This window comes from Notolabrus celidotus, chromosome 4 (assembly GCF_009762535.1).
Source record: "Notolabrus celidotus isolate fNotCel1 chromosome 4, fNotCel1.pri, whole genome shotgun sequence".
In the NCBI taxonomy this organism is placed as follows: Eukaryota; Metazoa; Chordata; class Actinopteri; order Labriformes; family Labridae; genus Notolabrus; species Notolabrus celidotus.
This window is the reverse complement of record NC_048275.1, coordinates 21,839,694-21,862,540: the sequence shown is the minus strand read 5'-3', so window position 1 is coordinate 21,862,540 and position 22,847 is coordinate 21,839,694. Positions and strand designations below refer to the sequence as shown.

General features: G+C 40.1%; 1 protein-coding gene across 14 annotated transcripts in view; it reads left to right on the top strand.

Annotated features, from left to right (window-relative positions):
- LOC117811481 (mitogen-activated protein kinase kinase kinase kinase 3-like) overlaps positions 1 to 21,973 on the top strand; it is a 52,766-nt gene extending 30,793 nt beyond the window's left edge. Inside the window, exons 15-35 of one of the 14 annotated variants that reach the window (XM_034681784.1) lie at positions 621 to 683; positions 3,106 to 3,158; positions 3,514 to 3,552; positions 5,705 to 5,779; positions 9,229 to 9,280; positions 9,431 to 9,626; positions 11,626 to 11,732; positions 11,851 to 11,892; positions 12,056 to 12,140; positions 12,255 to 12,334; positions 13,505 to 13,565; positions 13,706 to 13,823; positions 14,065 to 14,123; positions 14,300 to 14,403; positions 14,759 to 14,930; positions 15,021 to 15,089; positions 15,198 to 15,290; positions 15,469 to 15,539; positions 16,204 to 16,259; positions 16,368 to 16,421; positions 17,231 to 21,973. In XM_034681784.1, the coding sequence (XP_034537675.1) occupies positions 621 to 683; positions 3,106 to 3,158; positions 3,514 to 3,552; positions 5,705 to 5,779; positions 9,229 to 9,280; positions 9,431 to 9,626; positions 11,626 to 11,732; positions 11,851 to 11,892; positions 12,056 to 12,140; positions 12,255 to 12,334; positions 13,505 to 13,565; positions 13,706 to 13,823; positions 14,065 to 14,123; positions 14,300 to 14,403; positions 14,759 to 14,930; positions 15,021 to 15,089; positions 15,198 to 15,290; positions 15,469 to 15,539; positions 16,204 to 16,259; positions 16,368 to 16,421; positions 17,231 to 17,318 (1,737 nt within the window). In that variant the 3' untranslated portion in view covers positions 17,319 to 21,973. Of the gene's footprint in view, positions 1 to 620; positions 684 to 3,105; positions 3,159 to 3,513; positions 3,553 to 5,704; positions 5,780 to 9,228; positions 9,281 to 9,430; positions 9,804 to 11,625; positions 11,733 to 11,850; positions 11,893 to 12,055; positions 12,141 to 12,254; positions 12,335 to 13,504; positions 13,566 to 13,705; positions 13,824 to 14,064; positions 14,124 to 14,299; positions 14,404 to 14,758; positions 14,931 to 15,020; positions 15,090 to 15,197; positions 15,291 to 15,468; positions 15,540 to 16,203; positions 16,260 to 16,367; positions 16,422 to 17,230 lie in introns of all 14 variants that reach the window. The other 13 variants (XM_034681776.1, XM_034681786.1, XM_034681777.1 and 10 more) reach the window with 13 other exon arrangements.
- The last annotated feature ends 874 nt before the right edge of the window (positions 21,974 to 22,847 follow it).

The following is a 22,847-nucleotide window of genomic DNA, read 5'->3' as shown; positions in this document are numbered from 1 at the left end:
TCTACAAGACCCATCCACTTAGATCACAGGGCTACAGTATGTTGAGCCTTTACATAGCACTAAACTATTACCATGCTTATTGGTAAAATCTGGGTTATTGGCAGAGGTTTGGTACATAAATGGTTCAAGGAGTCAAAGGCTTGAGTCACTTTGGGCATGTTTAATATCATCTGTATGACTAAATAAAAAATAATCCCAACCTTAAAGATGCTCTGAAACCTGGATAAGGGTAAAATGGGGTCTCAATTTAATAGAAATCCAGCCAAGTACCAAAGGGGGAAAAAGATGCCACTAAAGATATATCTGTTTTTGTAACCATGACATTTTAATGTAATCTTTTGTCTCTCCTCCTCAGTTTCGTTGATTTTTAAACCCCCATCTACTCCATTTTACTCATCTCTCCCTCGGCCTTTACCCCCATTCATCCTCTCTACTCTTCAGATTAATATTACAGTATCTCCCTCCTTCTCTGTCTTGCTGAACTGCAGACTTCAGAGCCCATTTTGGCCTTAATCCATTTTTCACCAATCATCCGTGTCTCCACTCCTCCTCCCCGATCCCTCCATCAGTCCAGGTTAATGTATTAACTGAGGTCTCTCTCGCTCTGTCTTGCTGACCAGTGTGAATCTGAGCCCTATCTGGACTGTGTTGAGGAGCTCTACTATACCGCCAGATCTAATATGGTAGTACTTCTTCTATCTGCCTCTCTCTCTCTCTCTCTTACTCTCTCTCTCTCTCTCTTACTCTCTCTCCCTCTCCCTCTCTCTCGCTCTCTCTCTCGCTCTCGCTCTGTCCACCTGCTCTGGCCTTTTTAATTTTTCAATCTGTCTACATTTCTATAACCTTGGCCTTCTTTTTTTTTTATACCGCCGTCCTACTCTGTCCATGTCTCTCTTTAATTTTTAATCTCATCCTGAAGGACAGGTCCTGGACCTTCCTTTCGCTCTCTTGGTTTTCTCGCGCTGGCTATCTCTTAATTATTATTTTTTTTTCCATTTTCTAGAGTGCTGATTGTTTTGGCTGCTCAGTGTCCCAACATGTATTTTTGTTCATTTTCACAGTGTTGTACCATCTATTCTGGTCCACCCATCTGTCTCTGTTCATTTTTTTCTTCTTTTTCCAGCCTTGGCTTTTGCCTCACTAACTGGTGTCGTAGTTGTCATGGTGATAAGGGTCCTTAGTGACGTTGTTGTTGTTCTTTTTGTTGTTGTCAAATACACACACAATACACACATTAAAAACAAACATTATCTAATCAATCAATTCAGTCTTCCTTTTGAAGTTGTACAGATGAGGTCAGAGGTCAGAAATAGAGTTACACCTTTAAGGTAAAGCTGCAGTGTCTTGCCCAAGGACTCTTGGGCTTGAACATTAGCAGTCCCAAAGTCCAAACTTAAAAACACACACTTAATTTGCATGTTTTGCGCCTGATATATTGTATGTATCTCTTGATATTTTTCTCTACAAAATGTGTGTTTGTACATCACTGGTGTATGTCCTCTAACCTCCAACGTCCTGTAGTTGAGCAGAGCAGTTAGGCCTTTTCATTTATGTGTGTTTGTATGTGTGTGCGTGTGTGTGTCAATATCTTCTTGTCTGCAGTATGTGTTTCCCTCTGCATGCTAACTGTTTCATGTCTTTACCTTCGAGGTAAATGTTTTATTGAAGGGGCTGCATTCACATTGTGGCTTTATGTAATCGGTGTGAAACCAGGTTTTAGTCGTGTCAATATGAAAATAATGCTGAACTCAGCCAGTGTCATTCAATGATAACATGCACCTTAATCAACTAATGTTGAGTTTAAATGTCCTTGTGAAACTGAAAACTTGATCAATGATGAATAGCTGGGAGTTTTTTTGTTGTAATAAGTGTTGTTTTATCAGCTTTTAGCTTTTGCTCCATCATGCAGTCTTTCTAGTTGAATGTAGCTCATAAACTTATATTTATTGGTAGGGTAACATAAAAGAAATAATTCAACAACCAGTCCTGTCACTGCGAGGTATGTCCCTGTTTGATTTGAGGCTAGCTACAATTGAAAAGCTCTGCCAGCTGCGGCTCTAATGTCAACTTGAAAGTATTTATAATGTATATTATTTATATCCACTATATCTGGCCTTTGCCAAATTTTTCTTTTTTTCTAGTGCAAATAAATGTTACACTATTATTTATATTACATTCTGGGGCCTGAAATGACACTCTAGGTCAAACCAGCCTCAGTTCAAACATGGTCTATGTCATACACCGAGACAGACCATAATTTGTGATGATAAATCAAAGTAGATATTGCATCATTACCACCTGTCCAGATGTACTAAGCAGGTACTGAACAAACTGAGCAGAGTGACAACAGGTATTGACTGCATGTGTCAACCTGCTTCTTCTTCTTTTAGATGATTCAGTAGACAAGAATCCAGCAATACCTTAACTTTCAGAAAACTCTTACCCCCCCCCCCCCCCCAAAAAAAGGACTTCTGTTCATTTTGTTGTTGCTTATTTAAAAACATATATATTTTCTGTTATTTTTGGGGGTATTTTGACTTTATTTGATAGGACAGCTGAACAGAGACAGGAAGTGAGAGCAGCCGTGCTGCTTTAGCCTCTATTTATTGGGTGTGCGCTTGAACTGCCAAGCCAACAGCCCATGTATTTTTAAATATCTATCTTTATCTAGATCTACAACTTTAATACAATAGATATATATTTTACTGTATATATCAATCACCTGTGAGGACAAAAACAAATTGTCATTGCATTAATTTATTAGGCCACAATGTGAACTCAGCGGGGAGTCTAATCAATGCACATAGAGGTAGCTTCTGCGCTCACTCTCTTCATCCTTTGTATGTGACTGTGGTTATGAATTGAACTTATAAGTAATTTCTGTGAGATTAGGGTCTCTTTTTGTACCAGCAGGCTGCTGTAACAACAGCAGCCCCTCTTGTAATTTGTCTATTGAGCATGTTGTGGGCACTATTATTCCATTTGGTATAATCTGGCACTTGGCCGAGATATTTAGCCATGTGATACATTTCAGATACATTTCACATTTCTAAATTAGTTTTCTGCATTATGTCACAGTTGTAATGTGATGTTTTCTTCTTGTAGGATTTGCAGTTGGAGTACGGCCACGACTCGCCAAGTCTACTGGGAGGAAATAAGTTAGTCCAATATTCCCTTGCTGTCTTTATGTTTGTCTCCTGCTGTTGTTTCTCCTTTTACACTTTTGTCTCTGTCTCTCTCTATATATATATATCAGTTGTCTCACGGTCTTTCAGTCACAGTGGCAGTTGGATAAGCCACTCTTCATGCTGTACATTTGTATGATTTATTCATGCTTGTATGAGCTTTCTGCAGAAAGCTCAGTTTATACCGGTACTTCAGGTTGTCCTCCATAGTTTGGCAAGGAATAAAATGATTTCAATAGCAAAGCCAATAGATTTGAATTTAAAATACAACAGTGTTTTAGTTCATTTCCATCATTAATTTATTTTCCTTCACTTGTCCAATGCACAGGAGTCTTCTAAAATCCGTGGAGGAGGAGCTGCAGCAGAGGTAGGTCGTCCCCCCTATGCGTCCTCATTCATGCAGGACCTCTTGATTTGCTGGTGTTCTAACCGCGCCTACCCATCAGCCAATCATTATTAATGGCAGGACTAATCTGGGCCAATCACAAGCAACTAACGCTGTTGTAACGGCGCCAGGCTCTGACACCTCTCAGCATTTCGGATTCTTCTGGGTTTTGTTTTCCTCTCTGCGGCTTGCTTCACGCTTCTGATGGCATCAGGGGGACGCTGTGCTTCTTAGGAGCTTCCTGCAGAGCATGGCTTGCACAACACACAAACACATGCAGATATACACACACGTGCACGTGTACACAGATCTTCAGCCAAAGCTGCAGTCGGTGTCTTAAGCAATTTAACTGGAAAGTGTCAGGAGATTTTCTTCTTCCTTGCTTGAAGGAATCGATGATCACATCCTTGTGCTTTGCTATTTCCTGTGAGATAATCTGATACAGCACATGTGTTTCAAAATATAATTGTCATCAATCAAAAAGACAGAGTATAATAACCACTGAGGGTCTCAAGGTGCTCTTAGCATCCCTTTGCAGAACCTAAATGTGTAATTATTTTCCTTGCAAATCCCCAGTGTGTACTTAATCAATGTAGATATTAACAGTAGATCACAAGTCTTCTATTCTGTAAGGCTTTGCTTCCCTCTTAACCTCTTTAGGTGGGCAGATGTAGTAGTAGTAGTGGCATTAGAGTATAAAACAGTGATCTTATTTAAGTCTTTGAGATTACATAATAATGTTCCCTGTTTGCAAAATGTGGGACAGTCAGTCAGGATTAACAGACCTTGATCAAATGCAGTTCATGAGCACATTTACTGAGATGGATTTTACTTTGCAATCACAAGGGGAGGTAGAATGTCACAACAGCCACTTGAAAAGTAGACGAAAGAGTTCTTTTCTTATCTAGCTGTCAGTGTTATTTATTCTGATGTGATATACCCGAAGGCTCCAGTATTTCCCAGGAAGATCAAACATACACATTTGTTTAGATCTACTTTAGGGCTAAAGTCTGGTCAGTAACTATCTGACAAAGATAGTCCCCTCTTTACCTTCCTGATTGGATACAGCACATTTTTTTAAGCCTACTGTATCTGAATTCAAGAATAAGATCAGTTTACAGAATTGAAGATTCAGATTGAAAGGAATAAATGTGCAGTGAATATATTTTTAATCAATGTTTAAAAAAAGTTAACGTCCACTACTAATTACCTATAAGGAGTAAGCAAGAAAGTTTTCAAAGGAGGACTAACTTTCTTGACATTCAAATCTTTCAAGTAACATCTGGTGTCATAATAATAGCTGTGCAAATCCTCTACTCCTTCTATTAGCTGAAGATGGATCCCTATTCTTTCTAAGACTTTGACTTTTGCAAGAATGTTATTTTTCACTGATCAACTTAGCAGAGTAGAAGCACTGAAGATCAATTAGTATTGAAAAGCAGTATTAACATTATTAGATGTATGATTATAAGCAACTTTAGGTATCAAGTGAGGGTGATCAGTGCTTCTGTTGTGAAAGAGACAAAGTAAAATACTAGTTTGTTGTTGTGTTTGTAGAATTAAAGATGAGGAAATATGCCTGAAATGAAAGAAGGGTCAAGTTTGCTTTAATAAAAAGTATCATCAATGAATTAAAAGTGTTTTAGATCAGAAATAAAGTTGTCTTTCTGAAACATTATCATGTTTTAAATATAGAATATACCCCAGTCTGAAATAATGGGACATTTTATTAGAGAATTGGAGGGTATTAGTGGTGGTTAAGTTGTTGTGAGCTGATTGATTAGAGATCTTCTGTTGAGGTGTGTGTAGATCTGCAAGGACTGTATGGGTGTGAACGGTTAAAATCAGAAGGGTCTGTATTAATGACTGGACTTTTATTGATTTTTCCCCCAAAAAACTATCTTTCTAGTTTGGATCAGTTCAGTCCTTCCAGATCTGTTTCAGGTTAGAGGTAGTTTGTGGACCGAGCTTCACTCAGCTCTCCCTCCCCTTCCTCCCCCTTCTTCCACCTCCTCCTGTTCTCCCCTTTGCTTGCTCCCTCTCTCCCCTAACTTCTCCCCCTCTTATGCTCTCCCCCCCTGAACTCCTCTTCTCCTTTCTCCTCCTCCCCTCCTATCTTCACCTCCTCTCCCAGGGGCCATGTGGCACACTTAGGGGATGATGAGGATGAGGATGATGATGGTGCAGATGATGATGAAACTCACACTCAGTAAGTTCTCTCCCTCAGTCTCAGAGCTAGAAGCCTCTCCCCCATGACTGTCTTTCCTCGGTCGCTCCTCTCTGATATCAAAGAGGAAAAGACAAGGGAAGCAAAGGGGGGAGGCTTCTGTCCTTTGCTGCAGTTTCATCCGTGCATCTCTGTGCAGCACACCCCACCATCACGCCACATACGCCACTTGTGTTTTTGTGTGTGTTTACAGCTGGTGTGTTTTCTATGCCATTAATACTGTCTTGTGTGAAGTCTAATAGCTACTAACAGTAACCCCTAACCCTAAAACAACTGACCTTGAGGCTATCAGTAAATAACGTTCTGTTTGTTTTAGCAGTTTCTACATTGTACCCTCTTCAATGCACAGGAATAGGGGATCATCTTAGCCTATGATAGGGCTCAACACCAATAAGTTAAAGATTTAGAAGAAGTGTAAAAACAAATGTTGGCACTTACTGCGACTCCATCTTCACTGGCCCGTATTTCATGCCTAAATAGATATCATGCTTTGATAAATGAACCTCATGACCTGAATGTCTTATTTGCTGTTGTCTTGTTTTTTTCTCCGCTTGCATTGCCATCTGTGTGCCTCCTTGCTGTGTCAGGGTGTGTTTGTGTGTGTGTCTGTGCCTTCTGCCTTCTGGCCTCTCCCTCCTCTATTATCTATATTTGGTGTTCGGCCTCATCCCTCATTGTGTCGAAGCCAAATATCTGCAGCAAGCCAAAACATTCCTCCTTGATATTTTTCTACTGCGGTTTAAAAACATTAGTACTCAGCACATATACAACAAAATGAAAAACAAATAGAAGTAACCTAAACTGTTACATTGACTGCAACCAAAAGTAGAGTAACGTGAGTCAGAATATTTCACCTTGGCTCCAAACATGATGAATAATCAAATGTTTTATGGCCAAATACACTTTAGATGTGAAAAGTTGCAAAGTGTCAAAAAGACATTACACATAAATCCCCTCTTAAAGCTAGGGTTGGTAGCCACAGAAAGCTAGCATAAATTTGAATGTAGCATTTCCTCAGGACTCCGTCTAACCCCTCCCCTCGGGGCTCCTCCAAAACGACGCCCTCACTCACAAGCACGAGCGCCACTGATTCGCGACCATATGACCATGACTGATTCAAAACCGGTCCTCAGCACATCGTTTGTGTTTTGCACTATGTCAACTCATGTCTCACTCAACGGTAAGAAAACACCAAAACATTATCGTAGTGAAAGTTAAAAAAACACACAAACATGAAATTTACGCGCAGGAGGAGGGCAGAACGGCAGGAAGGGATTTGATTGGTTTCAAAATGTTTGGTAGCCAATGTTTCAGTGCAACATTAGAATTTTCCCCTAATGACACTAGCTCTCACTATATAGGGATGTACGCGTTTAGTCGACTAAACGATAAAAGTTGTCACCCTTGGAGAGCCGCGGGCCTGCCGGTCTAAGCGCACCCCATATACAGATGCTATAGTCCACATTGTAGTGGTCGCTGGTTCGACTCCCAGCCTCAACCATTTGCTGCATGTCTTCCCCCACTCTCTACCCCGCACATTTCCTGTCTCTCTACAGCTGTCCTATCAATAAAGGCAGAAAATGTGCCAAATATAACTTTGGAAAGGCTATCACCCTTGCTAGTCACCACAAAAATTACAAGTTGATTATATAAATCAGAAATAGCTCTGTCATTGTACACATCATATTCTGATTATATGTGATGTCTAAGCTGTACTGCAACAATCTGCCACCTACAGGGGCTGTAGTTTTAAAAAGTGACAACTGCCATAATGCTGTAATGCTCCACTACCTGGATGTAAACAAGTACAGATGACTGATGGCATCTTGTAGCGGTTTGTCAGTATTTTGATCTAGAATATAGGGATAAAGTTGTATGTAGGCTGTCGGGTCAAACTGGTGTATACCCCCTCAGCTGGAGCATTGTGTGACCAGTTCAGGCATGTCTTCGTTAACCTGCAAGGTGGTGCTAGCTCTGCTAATGTTATTCACACTTGGCAAGCCAATTTGACGTGGTTTATTCGCAGCCTCTGACACTGACACGGTTTTCAGAGTGTTTTCTTATCTTTAGATTAATTAGATTTCTGTTTGGACGAAAAGGAATTAGTTCACTTCAGAACAACCCTAGCTCAGTGTAGTGGATAAGTAGCATGTTTACCAAAACAAGAAAATTGTACTCTTTCAGTGTTAAAAAATAAAAAAGTGTATTTACTGTTGATAAAGTCAGAAAAGATATTTAACCAGGCCCAGTAAATGTTCCAGATCAAGTTCCCCTGCCATTCTTTACGCATGTCTAAAGTTGTTGCTGTAGGGTTCCTGCATTAGGCTACAAATTATATTGCTCTCATTTTAAATGTGTCTTTTTGCCATTGTCCCCATATTCTGCACACACTAGTGTTATACCATCTAGTGTTATACCATCACCACACCATATTTTCCAACACAATGTTTGTATTCTACCCCCCAAACCATCACACTTTCTACTCAGTTCCACTGATACATGTTATATTCAGGGGGTAAGCCATACTACCTGCCATCCACCCCCATTCAATTGAAATGACTCATTTCTATTGGTGTTTTTATATCTGTGTTCACTCAGACTAGCTTCCAGCCTCTGTTAGTTTTTAATGTGTATGCTGGGATCGGTTCTTTGTCTGTCATTCATTAACAAATGGCTCAATAAATCTGCAGTTCATTAGGCATTATGAGTAAAGTCTCTGAGGACTAAGTGCATGTCTGCTGGTCTTATGGGGTGCTCAAAAGTTGTAAATGGGGAATCTCTGAAACTCTGGAAATTTTTTCCACTTTTACCTCATAAAATATTCGGATTAATATACATAAACATGATTTAGTGGAGCTCTTTAAATTTGAAATTTTGCAAAAGTGCTGAAAGCAACCAACACTATTGCAGACTCAGCACTACCTCCTCAGAGACTTTACTCCTGCTGCGTTTGTAGTTTCCCCAAAGATGTCTAGTTTAGGTATCTCACTTTGTTCATAGTGTTTAAAACATTAATCCACTGTGTGTGTGTCTCACTGTCAAATAATGTCTGGCTATGACTATAGTTGTCATTTCAAAACATAAAGTAACATCTGATCACTCCATAAAATATCAGATTCAGTCTAATCTGGCTACACAGAATGTCTTTCCACTTCTTTTATTGAAATGTTTAAGACTATTTTTCAGAAACCTGTAGACATTTTAAAACTGGTATAGGTTTAACAAGGATGTGTAAAAAGAAGTACAGGGGCTATAATATGTGATATTATGAAATAATGCCCTCTATCATCAAAGTGAAAATTGCAGTAAAATGAAAAGTTAATCTATAGCCTCATTTTTGACATGTTGACAAATGTGTTTCATGTTTGTGGAGTCACTTTTGAGGGTTTCATGAACCAGACTCTCAAATCTTCTGTCTTCTCACTTTTCAGTAAATCCAGCACTATTATGAGGCCAAAGGTCCCGCCTCCACTTCCTCCCAAGGTATTTATGGCTGAGTGTATCTCTCAGCCACAGTCAGTTACTTGTTGTTGAGAGATCAATTTCAAACTACAATTTAGTCTTATTTTTTTTAAATGGCTATAGATATTGAGAAATTATCTCACCATTTCCCTTGTTTGTATTTCCTTTCAGCCCAAGTCCCTCTGCGCATCCCAACAGCAACAAAAACAGGATGAGAGCCAATCACACAGCGAGGACGACGGCGGAGGGGGAGGTACCATCAAACGCTGCCCTGTCCCGGAGACGCCAAGCCCCGCCAAACCCGCCTCTAACGTCCCCCCGCGGCCCCCACCCCCGAAGCTTCCGCCCCACCGCCGCAGCAGCCTAGGTAACGAGAGCCCCAAGCGCACGGACGCGGAAAACTCTGCTCCAGAGGATGATGGGAGCTTTAGACATTTCTGGGAGTGGCTCCACACGCCTCACACAGAGGAGGAGCTGGAGGAGGCATGGGAGGTGCTGAAGGAGGTGAAAGAGGAGCAGGAAAAAGAGGAGGAAAAGGAAGAGAGTAAGAGCAGCAAACATGATAGATTGGTAGTGTCCGCAGACCCTGTCGTCCCCTCCAGTTGTCTCCCATTAGTCGGTCCTCGTAGTCTGATTTCTTTGTTCCATGAGTCCGTTAATAACAGCGCTTTCACATTTTTTTGTTTGTAGCTCCCTCTGTCCATCAGCACATGATCAATATAAGTGTGTGTCATCTTTTTTTTGTGAAGTCTGATTGGTTGTTTAACCCAACCAATTAAAATCTAGTAGTCTGCTACCACTCCCCCCTTGCTTCCTAGGAGGAAGAAGGAAGAGGAGAAAACATTGTCTGTTTTCGAAACGGCCTGCTACATACTACCTACTAATGTAGTAGGCAGTAGGTATGGCCTACTACATACTGCGTTTGAATTTAGTATGTAGTATGACTGTTCTGTTGGATCTGTGTTGCAGTATGTTGGGTCAGACGTCACTGAATTTCCGGTTTCGGAAAGCAGAAGTAAACAACGGCCAAGCTGATAGCAAAACTGCTTCTTTAGCTTCCACTAATGATTTTAAAAGTTAGGAAGTGGTTTATATGGAATTGAATAATTTTCACAGCAGATAAAAACTGAGTTCCCCCGTCGAAAAAGCGCTGTGCATTACGGGAAACAGTATTAACATTATGTGAGGCAGACTGGTCCGATGCATACTGTGAAATTTTCCCGAATCAGTAGACATCCGGGGAGTTTTGGCATACTGCAGATTTTGCACTTTTTCACATACTACTTACCACATACTGAGTTTTGGCCACATCAGTACATACTGCTAGTGTAGTAGGCGGTTTCGAAAACAGCCATTGTCTTGGCTTTAAAGAACAACACAGGAAGGTGATAGGACATGATACGATGGAGTATATTAGTTATGAATGAAGCTCTGCTTTCACATATTTCATACATCCCTGTATCATTGCCCCTGTGCCTTTTTTTTAGCAGTTAGATAATATTTTAGTTTATGATTTCATCACTTTCACTGAAGAAAAAGTGCATTGAATGAAAACCACAGTGGTGTAAAATCTCCCTTTTGATTCCCACATTAAGCCAGGACTAATTAATGTTACTTTGCTATTTGGGTTCAACTGTCTGCAACCCAGTTTTTTTTTTTGTTTTTTTTTATTGTGATATTTGGATTTAAATCAGAAAAATTAAGTGGCGAGTTTTAGTCAAAAAGTAGCATTATGTTGCCTGAAAATTAAGAAAAAAAATAAACCTGAATGGTCCTTTAAGGCCCCTAAAAAGGCAGGTACTGGGGAGCTGCACTATGTTTGTTTACAAATGTCTGAGTGTTGTTCTCCCAGTTATATCAGGAAAAGCAGCAGAGTTTTGTCTGATTATTTGCTTTCACATCAGCCAACACACACTCTTTTATTTTGTCAGAGTAGGTCAGGCAGATTTGGTTACTTATCAGAGTGTTATTGGATCAACCTACCAGTCAAAAGGGCAAATACTGGCCACTATCTGTCAGGCAGGCTGTATGTGGTGCATTAACACCTCCCCTTCGCTCATGGCTATATTTGATCCTCTGTATTCTTCCTGCTAGCCTGCTCCCTCCTTCCCTCCCTCTCTGCTCCCTTCCTCAGTAGTTTGTTTGTAACTGTTGAAGTTTAACTCTCTGTGTCTTCAGATCTGCAGAATCAATTTCACTCACCTAATCAAAATATATGTGTGAGAAAGTGTCTGTGTGAGTGGACTGTGCTTGCAGTGTAATCTGCAGCAGAGTCTTTTTACACACACTTTGTCTACGTCCGTCACACTTGCTCATGCTTTCTTCGTCTCTCCGTCACACATTGAGTCATGTCTCTGTCGTTGTAGGTAATGGGCTGAATTCTCCGCACAGTGGAGATAGGGACAGTCCAGCAGAAAGACAGTCCACTATGCCCCCTAGTGTCCCCACACGGAAAGATAAGAAGGACATTCCGGTAAGCACGGTGCGCCAACAACAAAGTCTGTAATGCACAGGGAAAAGAGTCAACCTTGCAAGGACCATTCATAATCCAGTACTGACTAACAACACGCGTGTGCTCATTTGTGTTTTAGAAGCCAATCAGCAATGGGCTCCCCCCGACACCCAAAGTCCATGTAAGTTACAGCGTCTTTTTATGCTTCTTATGAAAACAGTTTTTGAGTGGTGTTGTCCTGACATATTTGTTGCAAAACAAACTCTCTCACTCTGAACTTTCAAGAACCCTTGGAGAACTATCAATAATCAACATATTGATCTGTTGTGTCCTCTCATTGGCAGATGGGCGCGTGTTTCTCAAAGGTGTTCAATGGATGTCCTTTGAAGATCCACTGCGCAACATCCTGGATCAATCCTGACACCAGAGGTACCGTGTTTAACATCAGCGTACAATATAACAAATATGCTATCGTTGGTTACATTTTGAATCAGATCAGCCTTTTTGATATGAGGTAAAACATTGTTTTATTGTGTGTTGCAGATCAGTATTTGATATTTGGCGCTGAAGAGGGAGTCTACACTTTAAATCTAAATGAACTGCATGAAACTTCCATGGAACAGGTGAGAGACGAGATCATGTATTTAGAGATGATAGAAGAGGTAGGGGAGAACGGGGTTGGTTGTCACACTTTTTAATGTTTTGATGATTGCTCATCATCAAAACATCTTTCAATAGTCATTCCTACATTAAATTGAAGCTTAAGGTGTTGGCTTGAAATGTGTATCCCTCTCATTTTACAACTCATTTTAACAAAGAGATAATTAAATAAATAAACCCCATCACGGTGATGGTTGTCACACACTATGGGGTTGGTTGTCACACACTATGGGGTTGGTTGTCACAATGGTATTTCAATGGGAAAAATCTTTTATAAAAAGGCAAGAAGGCAGAACTAAATTTGAAAGTTTAATTGCACTGACAAGTGATAGGCCTACATAACTTAATGCATTTTAACATAAAATGAGCAAGGAACATGAACAGGAAACACATCTTTAGGCCAGCCTATATAACAACATAAAGAACAAAACAAATAGGCCTAACAATAATGGCCTATTCAACTAGGCTACATGCAGTCACTGTCTGAGTTACAGTGATGGTAAATGTAGGGTCTGCGCACTCCAGCTCATTTCACCATGCATGATTTTGCCAACATAGGGGTTGGTTGTTACATTTGACAACCAAGCCCAAAGAGAATGTGACGACCAACCCCAACTGGAATTTTTTGCTAGCATCAAGGCTAACAACCATCTAACAACTAGTTAGCTAGCTAATAAAAATCTAAACTATTGCTTTTCCCTCACACTTTGTAAGGGTAACACTTGTTTTGTTATAACCCCATCGTTTAAAAGCCTAGAAGAAAAATACTGAGGAGCTGATTTACAATTTGACATGAAAAACACAAAAAGTCCTCTCACCTCAAGTTCAGCCGTCTTATTCCAGAGAAGACTAGGTGAGCTGTAGGTGAGCTCTGATCCTAATTCTAGAAATGTCCATACCCCAATTTGAGAGACAGTGCCCTCTGGTGGCGAGATATAACGAGCGTGCCAACCAACTCGTGTGACAACCAACCCCGTTCTACTCTATAGTATCAACATGGTGGTTATAGGTTATAATGCACTGTTTGTTGTTACTTACTACTATATGTTATACATCTGTAAACCTGCAGAAAATACATGAAGGAAGTTGTGTTATGGTCTCTCTTGTGTCTCCATCTTGTTACCTGTCTGCAGATCTTCCCTCGGCGGTGTACCTGGCTATATGTCATGAACAACTGTCTTCTTTCCATATCTGGTGAGTAATAACACGTCTGTCCGTTAACTGTAGAAATGGTTGCTTTTGTCCTTGACACAGGTTTATGAATGGTGTATCTGCACACCACATTTGGACTTCTTTTTTTCCGTCTATTCTAATTTCTTTCTGTTTCATCCCAGGAAAAGCCTCTCAGCTGTACTCTCATAGTCTGGGCGGCCTGTTCGAACAGGCCAGACAGTTACAGAAGTTACCAGTAGCCATTCCCACACACAAGCTGCCTGATAAGATGATTCCCAGGTAAGACTCTGACCTGGAAGTCTAACATCTGCATGTAACACAAGTTTGTTATCTTTCGATAAACTGAAATGTAATCCTCCACTTCAAGTTACTTGTCTTTAGTCAAAGCAACTCTGAATACATTTTTAAAGACAACAGAACTTCATGTCAGTTGAAATAACTTATGCGCATGGTGTTTACCTCTTTACAGAGAGAGCCTTCTTTTTCATTGACATGGATTTCTTTTCATTTCTGGTTATAGGAAGTTTGCTGTGTCCAATAAAATTCCAGACACTAAAGGTTGCCAAAAGTGCTGCGTAGGTAAGTGTTATGAAGACAGGATTTTTTATTTATTTTGGTGTTAAGCTGCAAGAACCTATTGAAACTTATGAAGTATGTTTGTAATATTAAAGCTGGGGTTGGTAGTCAGATTTAGATATACTTTTTGTTATACTGGTTAAAATGATTTTCTGACGGCTGATGTTGTTTCCCTGCAGTTCGAAACCCGTACACAGGCCATAAGTACCTTTGTGCAGCCTTTCAGTCCAGTGTCATGCTGTTGGAGTGGGTGGAGTCCATGCAAAAGTTCATGCTCATTAAGGTCAGTGCTTGTGCTTTGAAATGTCATGTTTGTGTTTCATGGTCTGAGAGTTTTGACAGTGTAAGGAAGTAGCCCAAAAGCATTTTAAGGCTGTTTGAACATGTACTAAAACCATTAATATGTCTGCAAGTAGAGTATTCCACTAAAGTACCAGCTCCTGCACTCATTTGCTGTGTTCTTTGGAAAGATTTCTGTCCTGAATATTTTTTGAAAATGTGTGTATATTTTTTATTTCTGTCTGAAGCAATTAAGATGTCGATTTTTGTGGCAGAAAATACAGATTTATTCCATTTCTAAGATTCTCTGAGATAACAAGCTCACCCTCTTACCTATCCTCTCTTAATCTCCTTGACAGAACATCGACTTTCCATTGCCGTGCCCGCTGGAGGTCTTTGAGATGTTGGTGGTCCCAGAGCAGACCTACCCTCTGATCTGTGTGGCCGTCAGTAAAGGCACAGAACTCAACCAGGTGGTCCGGTTTGGCACGGTCAACCCCAACTCTACCTCCTCCTGGTTCACAGAAGCAGGTGAAACAAGCGTGGTCAATTCTTTTTCTGTCAAAGTGACAACACTTGTTGTGTACATTACTGACACTGTTTTTATCTTCCTCTCTGCAGACACACCACAGACGTGCGTGATCCACGTCACCCAGCTAGAGAGAGATACTATTCTAGTCTGCCTCGACAGTGAGTAATGTCTGTGTGTTTGCAATTTGCAGCTTCAACCCTCAGGTTGAACTGAAGAGTTATTTGCTTCACTGAGGTCACACTCAGCTGCTTTCTTTGTCTCGACAGGGTGTATAAAGATAGTGAACCTTCAGGGCAGGTTGAAATCCAGCAGGAAGTTGTCAGCCGAGCTCACCTTTAACTTCCAGATCGAAGCAACAGGTAAGAAATAAAGAGAACTGAAAGAGCTTGGATGATTATTTGAATCAACAGAATGATGAAAACTACATTTATTTTTAATAAATTGAAATGCTTATCTTCTAACTGATTCTTACAGTACAAGCTTATTTCTGTTTCAGAGTGATAATGTGTGATATTGTTTCAACCTGTTCTTTTGCAGTTTGTCTCCAAGACAGTGTACTAGCCTTCTGGAGGCATGGCATGCAGGGACGGAGTTTCAAGACCAATGAGGTGAGACTGACACTCGAGGCTGATTTATACTTCTGCGCCGAATCGACGGCATTGCGTCCGCGTAGCTCCTGTACCTACGCAAAGGCCTACGCACGTAGCTGCACCTCTTCCAAAATGTAACTACGTGTAGAATCGACGCAGACCGCAAGCCCGTGATTGGTCCACTTGGCGGCATTGTATTTCACGCATTTACAGCACTTCCGGGATCCCTGATCATCGGCTGTGTATTTCATCTCCTCTCTATTCTTCATGTAATCATGTCTGCATGATAAACAGCAACATGTATCAGCTGTAGATTAACATAACAAGCTCTGAATCGCTGAGGAAAACTGAACAGAGATCATAGCGGGGCCGGAAGCAGGCGACCGGCTATCAGAGAGACCGCACTGCCCTCAAGCGTTTAGGAGGAGAACTGCTGCGCGACACAGACACATCAACGCACACGTATGTGGTGCTCATGTCTGCGCCAGCCCCTGCTGCGTAGGGGCGACGCAGAAGTATCAACCAGCCTTTAGTCACTCTGTTTGTCTTTGACCACATTACAATAAATAAATAAAGTTCTTCATCATATATTAAGATATTTGGCTTGATTCCTCCTGACAGTCTCTAACCTTTAGTCTGTGCTTCTTTGTCTGTTTTCCTCTCCTCGATATGCTTTCATCAGATCACCCAGGAGATCTCTGACAGCACACGCATCTTTAGACTACTGGGATCAGACAGGTGAGAAAAACATACACACACCTGCCCCTCACTTCTTATACATCACACATACACATACAGTACATATAGGTCCCTGTTAACACCCTCTCTGATGTCCCATCACTGAAGAAGTGCTGACGGTACGGATCCAGAGGTTGAGGAAAGAGGCCTCACTGTGCCCAGGTAGACTCACTGCTCACTGATACACTGCCTCTATCTGTCGGGACTCTGTGGATCTGCTTGACGCCAGATGACAAAAGACCTTTAGAGAGAGGGAGATATTGTGTGTTTGCAAAAAATCTCAGCAAAGATTTGGGGGATTTAAGCTGTTAAGTCATCACTGCATAGACACCATAATAATCTTGGGCTGTGTGTTAACACTATAAGCAAAAAGCATGCAGCTTCATATAAGGGATTGGAAAAACTTGCAAAAAATATGGCTGTTTTGAAACAGTTTTTGTGTCTGTTGTGTCATAACTTAACAGCTGGGTTCCTTTGAGGTACAATAGTTGAATGTCTAAGCAAATGGTTTTCTGCCAAAACAGTATTAACAGCTTTCTAACCTTCCTCAGGGTAAACAGCATACTTTTAAAAGTGTCAAAGAAAGTCATCTCTTCTGCTGCTCTTTTCCAAATAACACAGCTTTTACAGGGCCCAACTGTATCCTGTGCAGGTTGCTGGCTGTTTATACACATTGCTCTATAAATTCTGGGTCTTAACACTTTTAATCCTCCATTAACGTATCTATTTTCATCAGAAAAACTAACACCATAACAAATCAGGCTGTGCTGTTCGTTTGTCTGGGATTTAAAGGGGGAAAAAAGTGATTTGTGACCTTTCTATGAAACTAAACCTGATGTTGTGTATGCTTGTGTCTTTGGCTTTGTGTGTGTGTGTGTGTGTGTGTGTGTGTGTGTGTGTGTGTGTGTGTGTGTGTGTGTGTGTGTGTGTGAGTGTGCATGTGCGTGTGCGTGTGTGTGTTTGTCTTGCAGAGTGGTGGTGCTGGAGAGCAGGCCGACGGACAACCCCACAGCCCACAGCAACCTCTACATCCTGGCAGGCCACGAGAACAGCTACTGAGACTCACAACACAGATCAACACACATGCACATGAAAATACTCTCTAAACAGCCTACCACTAATGCAAACAGGGGAGAGAGCAACTGGGAGACGCACTCAGTTTAACTCCACCACTAACTCACCCAGCCTCCTTTGGGGTCGCGTGACCAGGAGAGGAGGGAGCTGTTCGTGGGTGCTGATGTGGGTTCCCAGTTGCAGAAGTTTGAGTAAACCACAGTGTTACATGTGTTACACTAGCTGAGTGTGTTGTAGTAGAGCAGCGGGTTGTTGACACTTTTCTGACACAGTGAGGTTTGAAACTGCTGGTCTGTACCCAGAATCTTCCTTGATACCCTCCCCTGCACACTGCACACTGGGAAAAAAAATCTACATCCAGCATAGAAGTCTGACTTCAACACTACTTCTACTACTACTTGTACACATACTACAACTACTACTGCTACTGCTACCTGCGCTAAGCCTCACAGAAGAGCCATCTTGCACAGAAAAACTCTTAGTCCTTCATCTTTTCTTCCTCTGTCTCCCTTCTCTCTTCCCTTCTCTCCCCCCTTTTTTTTTTAAACTACACCTTTATTTATTGTGGCATGATGTAACTTTAACAACCAGGATGGCTCACCTGTTTTATTTGTTTTTTGTTTTTTAAAAAAGGATAAAAAAAGAGACTAAAAAAGCTTTGCCACTTCTGCTAGCATCAAATTCCGATACCCGTCACCACACCACACAAGTGCTTAATTGACCTCTATTTAATTGTTGTAAATATAAATGTAGTATTTTTTGACAGACGAACACTAAGAAGATTGGTCATGTAGATAGGTGTATGTATAGTTGTTCTGTAGAACTGTGGAGACAGACAGACAGACAGACAGGCAGACAGAGACTGGTGCGGAGGAGTGACAGGGCAGTAAATTCACTTCCTGCTTCTGTGGTCATGTGAGGATAATCAGGAAGCGCCCTGCAGTCTCCTCAGGTGGACAGCTTTAGTAATGTGATACTACATTCTGGAGCTCAGGGTTGGCTTGAGTAAACACAGCAAGCAGCACTGATTGGTCATTTTCCCCTTAGCATGACTCACCCAAAAAACCTCCTGCTTGTCTGCACCACAGCAACAGTCGTCTGGGCTGCAGATATTACAAGCTGTATTCTTTTAAGTTTTCACTCACTCTTTGACACCCTCCTTTTATTTTTAAATGCTGTTTTAATCAGAACGCTTTTTTCCCCCATTTTTTTTTTCTTTATTTTTATTGAACCACTGGTGTTTAAAAATTTGCACAAAGAAAAAGGTATTAGACAAACAAATGTGATGTCATTATAATATATGACCTTGTGTGTATGCACAATGTTCGTGTGTATGTGTGTATGCGTAGACTTAGAATATGCACATACAAGTGCATCATGTACAGATCTGGTCTTTAACAAGTGACAGTCATGTTTTTGCTTGAGCCCCCCCCAAAAAATCAAGATTTACACAGAAAGAGAATTATTTATGTTTATCCAGAGGACCCGGTTTATTTTAGTTTTGAGGGATCATTTCTGGCATTTTATTTAACATCTCCCACTTCTACATGGCTGGTATATAAAAGTACAAGGATATATTCTGTTAAAGTAACTCTATAAAATGACTTTTGACACTAGAAAACAGTTTATAATCAGTGGCAGAAACCCCATTTCACATGGTTATCCAGAGAAGATGATTTAATTGCTTCAAACTATATTCAATTTGTGCTTGACAAAGACCTATCAATCTAGGAAACGATAACATGTAGGCAATATGCAATGTATCAACCTTTCAGAGTACAAAAAGAACCAAAAGCCTGGCTCTCATTCCTAGCTAGCTTCTGTGCTACTAGCCTCCAAACAAAAAAGCATATTTTCTATATGGAGAAGTGAAAACAAGATTTGGGATTCTTATGTGAATCAAATACTACTATGCTGGAAAAATTCTCAATGCAACATTTTTTGTTAGTATTAAACATCTGTAAAGTCTTAGATAAGTCCCAGTTGCCTAATGCTAGCAAAACAGCTTGTTTAGCTTGGATTGTCTATCTATAACAATGAGGTAGGATTAGCTAGTAAAATATTAGCTACCCATTTAGCTTCTGAAAGGAACAGAAGACTGTTTCTATGTTTCAGCTCTCTCAAAAAAGAACCTTCTATGACAAAATTGAGCTTTGAACGCTAATAGACAATTAAGCTAGCAAAGAAACGTGGCGGCTAATTAAATTTCTGTGCAAGTCGAAGTTTTTCATTCATTTAAGTCATATTTGGGGAAGTTTTTAACTTCAGCCTTTGTTGCTGTGACTTTTTTAAAGCCTATATCTGTATGAGAGATCACTTCATGCATGTCAATGTGCACTCTGTGGTGTGTAGGAGAGTCTACATGTGGCAGTACACTACCAGTCTTTACAAGCTGTGACACAAGAGGTTGGTAAAAGAGGACGAGAACACTAGTTTAGCTGAACAGTGAAAATATATATATGTCAAATACAGGGCTGAAATGTTGAATTGAGATATCAATTCCTCATTTGTCTATTTTCTCAAAGTTTACCTTTGGAGTGAATGAAAAATGATTCTGTGAATTTAAACATTTCAGCCATGTTGCTATATGTTACTGAGGTGGTTTTTAAAGGAACATGTTGCCATGTTGGGGGAAAGAATGTAACAGCTTCATGTTCCTAGTTACTCTTTATCAAAACTTTATTCAATTCAATCTGATTACTTTCCACTTTGTAAAACATTACACCTTTTTTTCTCACACTCAACATTGCAGCATGTCCTCTCTCCCAACATTCGGTGACAGTAAACCTACCATTGCCACTTTACACTGTTTCATAAGGGTCTCATGGGTGTTAGTTATTGAGATAGACATCCTCCCACTAGATTTCAGCTCCTGATACTTAACTGCAAGTAATTCAATTAGTCTTGTTAAATGTAAAGAGTTTGAATCCAGTGTGAGGATATCAAATATTAGTCTCTTTTCTTGTGCACACTTTTATTTTTTAGTATCCCCACACTTTGCACCTGGAAAACAAATTTTATAAATTTGAACAACATTAGACTTGAACTTAATTGCCATGTAGTAAGTATGGAGTGGAAAATTCCCCAATGTGGTGCCCTTTTTTTTGACTTGTTATCGCCATTAATCAGCCAAACAAGTTGAACTGCTCTGCAACAGCTGGAGCTGAGCCATGTCCAGGTCACAAACTCGCTTGAGTCAGGCAAAAATGTGTCAAACTGTAGCTCGGTGAATGTTGCAGTATCACATTTATAAAATTGAACCAGTAACCTTAGACCTTAAAAAGCCTTTAAAAACAAAAGCAAACAATGTATTTTTAGCATTTTTTAAATTGCCTTTTCAGTGAAATCACTACCCCTGATAAGTGATTTAGCCACACTCCTGCTGAGCAATGTGCTTGTAGCCAATGTGTTTTTAGGCTGTGTCATAGATTGAGGGCTGCAACTAAGTTGTATTCACATTATGAGGCTGTATGAAAAGAATATTCTCTCAAGAAATCGTTCTTTCAATGTCAAACATAAGTTCTAACCGAAGCTTGAAATCAGCAGCCATTAACCTAATTAAAAGGTGTCATACATTGGCTCAGTTCATTTGAATTTATTGATTTTTAGCGACCTAATTGGTCATCATATCATGCATTGCAAAACATGTTACCAGTTCATACTTTTATGGGTGAATGTATCCTCAGTTTTTGACAATTACAGCTTGGTTGATGTCAGATGACATAAATTTGAAGTTTTTAAATGTAACGCCAAATTATGTTGTTGTAAATTTTATCGGCCAAGTTTAGATAGTCTACCTCGTGTCAAGTCCTTGATGAAAAAGCTGACATCTATGAACATCGTTAAAGGTTAATACTAAACAAAAATGTTCTCAGAGATGAGTTCAAATGTCTTTGTTCTGTCTTACTGTTCATAAATGACCAAAACACTTTCAGCTAGATACTAAAACACTTAAAATGAAGTCAAAGTCCATCACAGATTGTTTTAAAAATGGCCTCAAGTTTCACGTTTTTTTCACCAGTCTACTTAGAGCCTTTTATTTTCTTTACATTTTCAGACATTGTATCTTAGCAGAATTACAAAGAACATTTCTGAAGGATAAAATATGCGTTCAAACATGTCTTTTATCATCAACTCCAGATTATACTGTTCTCTAAAGCAGGTGCCAACATGGCCTTCCATCGTGGTTTTGCTGATTTTCTTTTTATCTGAACTACTTCCAAGTCAAATCACATGTGGAAAAATCGATCATAGTGATTGTTCTCAGTTGATGTGAGCACCAGATGTTGACAGGCACATGATTAAACATGACTAAATTGGCATTGAGATCTTTCTCCATGTCTGCATGTGGTGAAGTTGATCATTCTAGTGCTCCATCCTGACTAAGTAAACCCTCTTTGCAGAAGCTGTTTTAGCCCAGGTCTACACAATGATACAAAACAAGTCTCCTCTGTTCTGTCACAATTACATCACCTTTGTCTTTTGTTTTCATAATGCAATGCACACGTTATGAAATGTATATATTGTAAAATAAAAATGGGTTTGTTTTACATACTGTATAATTGCCTATATTTTGGTTCAGAAGTGTAACAGATTTATGAGATGACAGGTTAACACATTAAAAAGAAGGATATCAACCATTTGGTTTCTCGAGTTGGTTATTTCTTATGGAGGACATCTTGAAATGTAATAGTTTGTATAATGGTTTAATAATCTGACCTGGACTAGTAGTGACCAATACCTTTTGCAAAGAATTCCTTAAACTTTAGAAATGTCCATTATGGCCTCAAAGTATTTTTATGTTTATCAAATATGGCTAATTAAGAGTGAAGCATTTATCATTTCACAAGACAAATGTGTTGAGCTTTTTATAGCAGAGACTGAAAGACTCAAAAACTGTGCTGTCTGTGCTGGACTATGTGAATATCCTATATATCAAGTGCTAACATGTGAAGACGCTCAACAAATATAATAATAATAATAATGCATTTTATTTATAGGCGCCTTTTTTGATACTCAAGGTCACCTTACATTATTAAAACAAACAGAGTTTAAATAACAAACAGAGTTTAAATAACAAACAGTAATAAAATACAATTTAAAAAGTTTTAAGTGAAGGGACAGAGGAGTTGTGGTCAGATGGAGTAAGCCAGTTTAAACAGATGAGTTTTGAGTTTGGATTTAAAATGTGGGAGTGAGTCAGTGTTACGGAGGTCAGGTGGGAGAGAGTCCCAGAGCTGGGGGGCAGAGCGGCTGAAGGCTCTGCTCCCCATGGTAACAAGGCGAGCAGGGGGGACAGTGAAATGGATGGAGGAGGAGGATCTGAGGGTGTGGACGGGTGTGGCAGTATGGAAGAGGTCAGAGAGATTTGAAGGTGAGGTGAAGTATATTGTAGTTGATCCGTTCTGTGATGGGGAGCCAGTGGAGCTGTTGCAGGATGGGTGTGATGTGGTGTATGGTTATGGTTTCAGTCTTTCCCCGTACATGTTTCAATAGTATTTTCTGACAGAACAA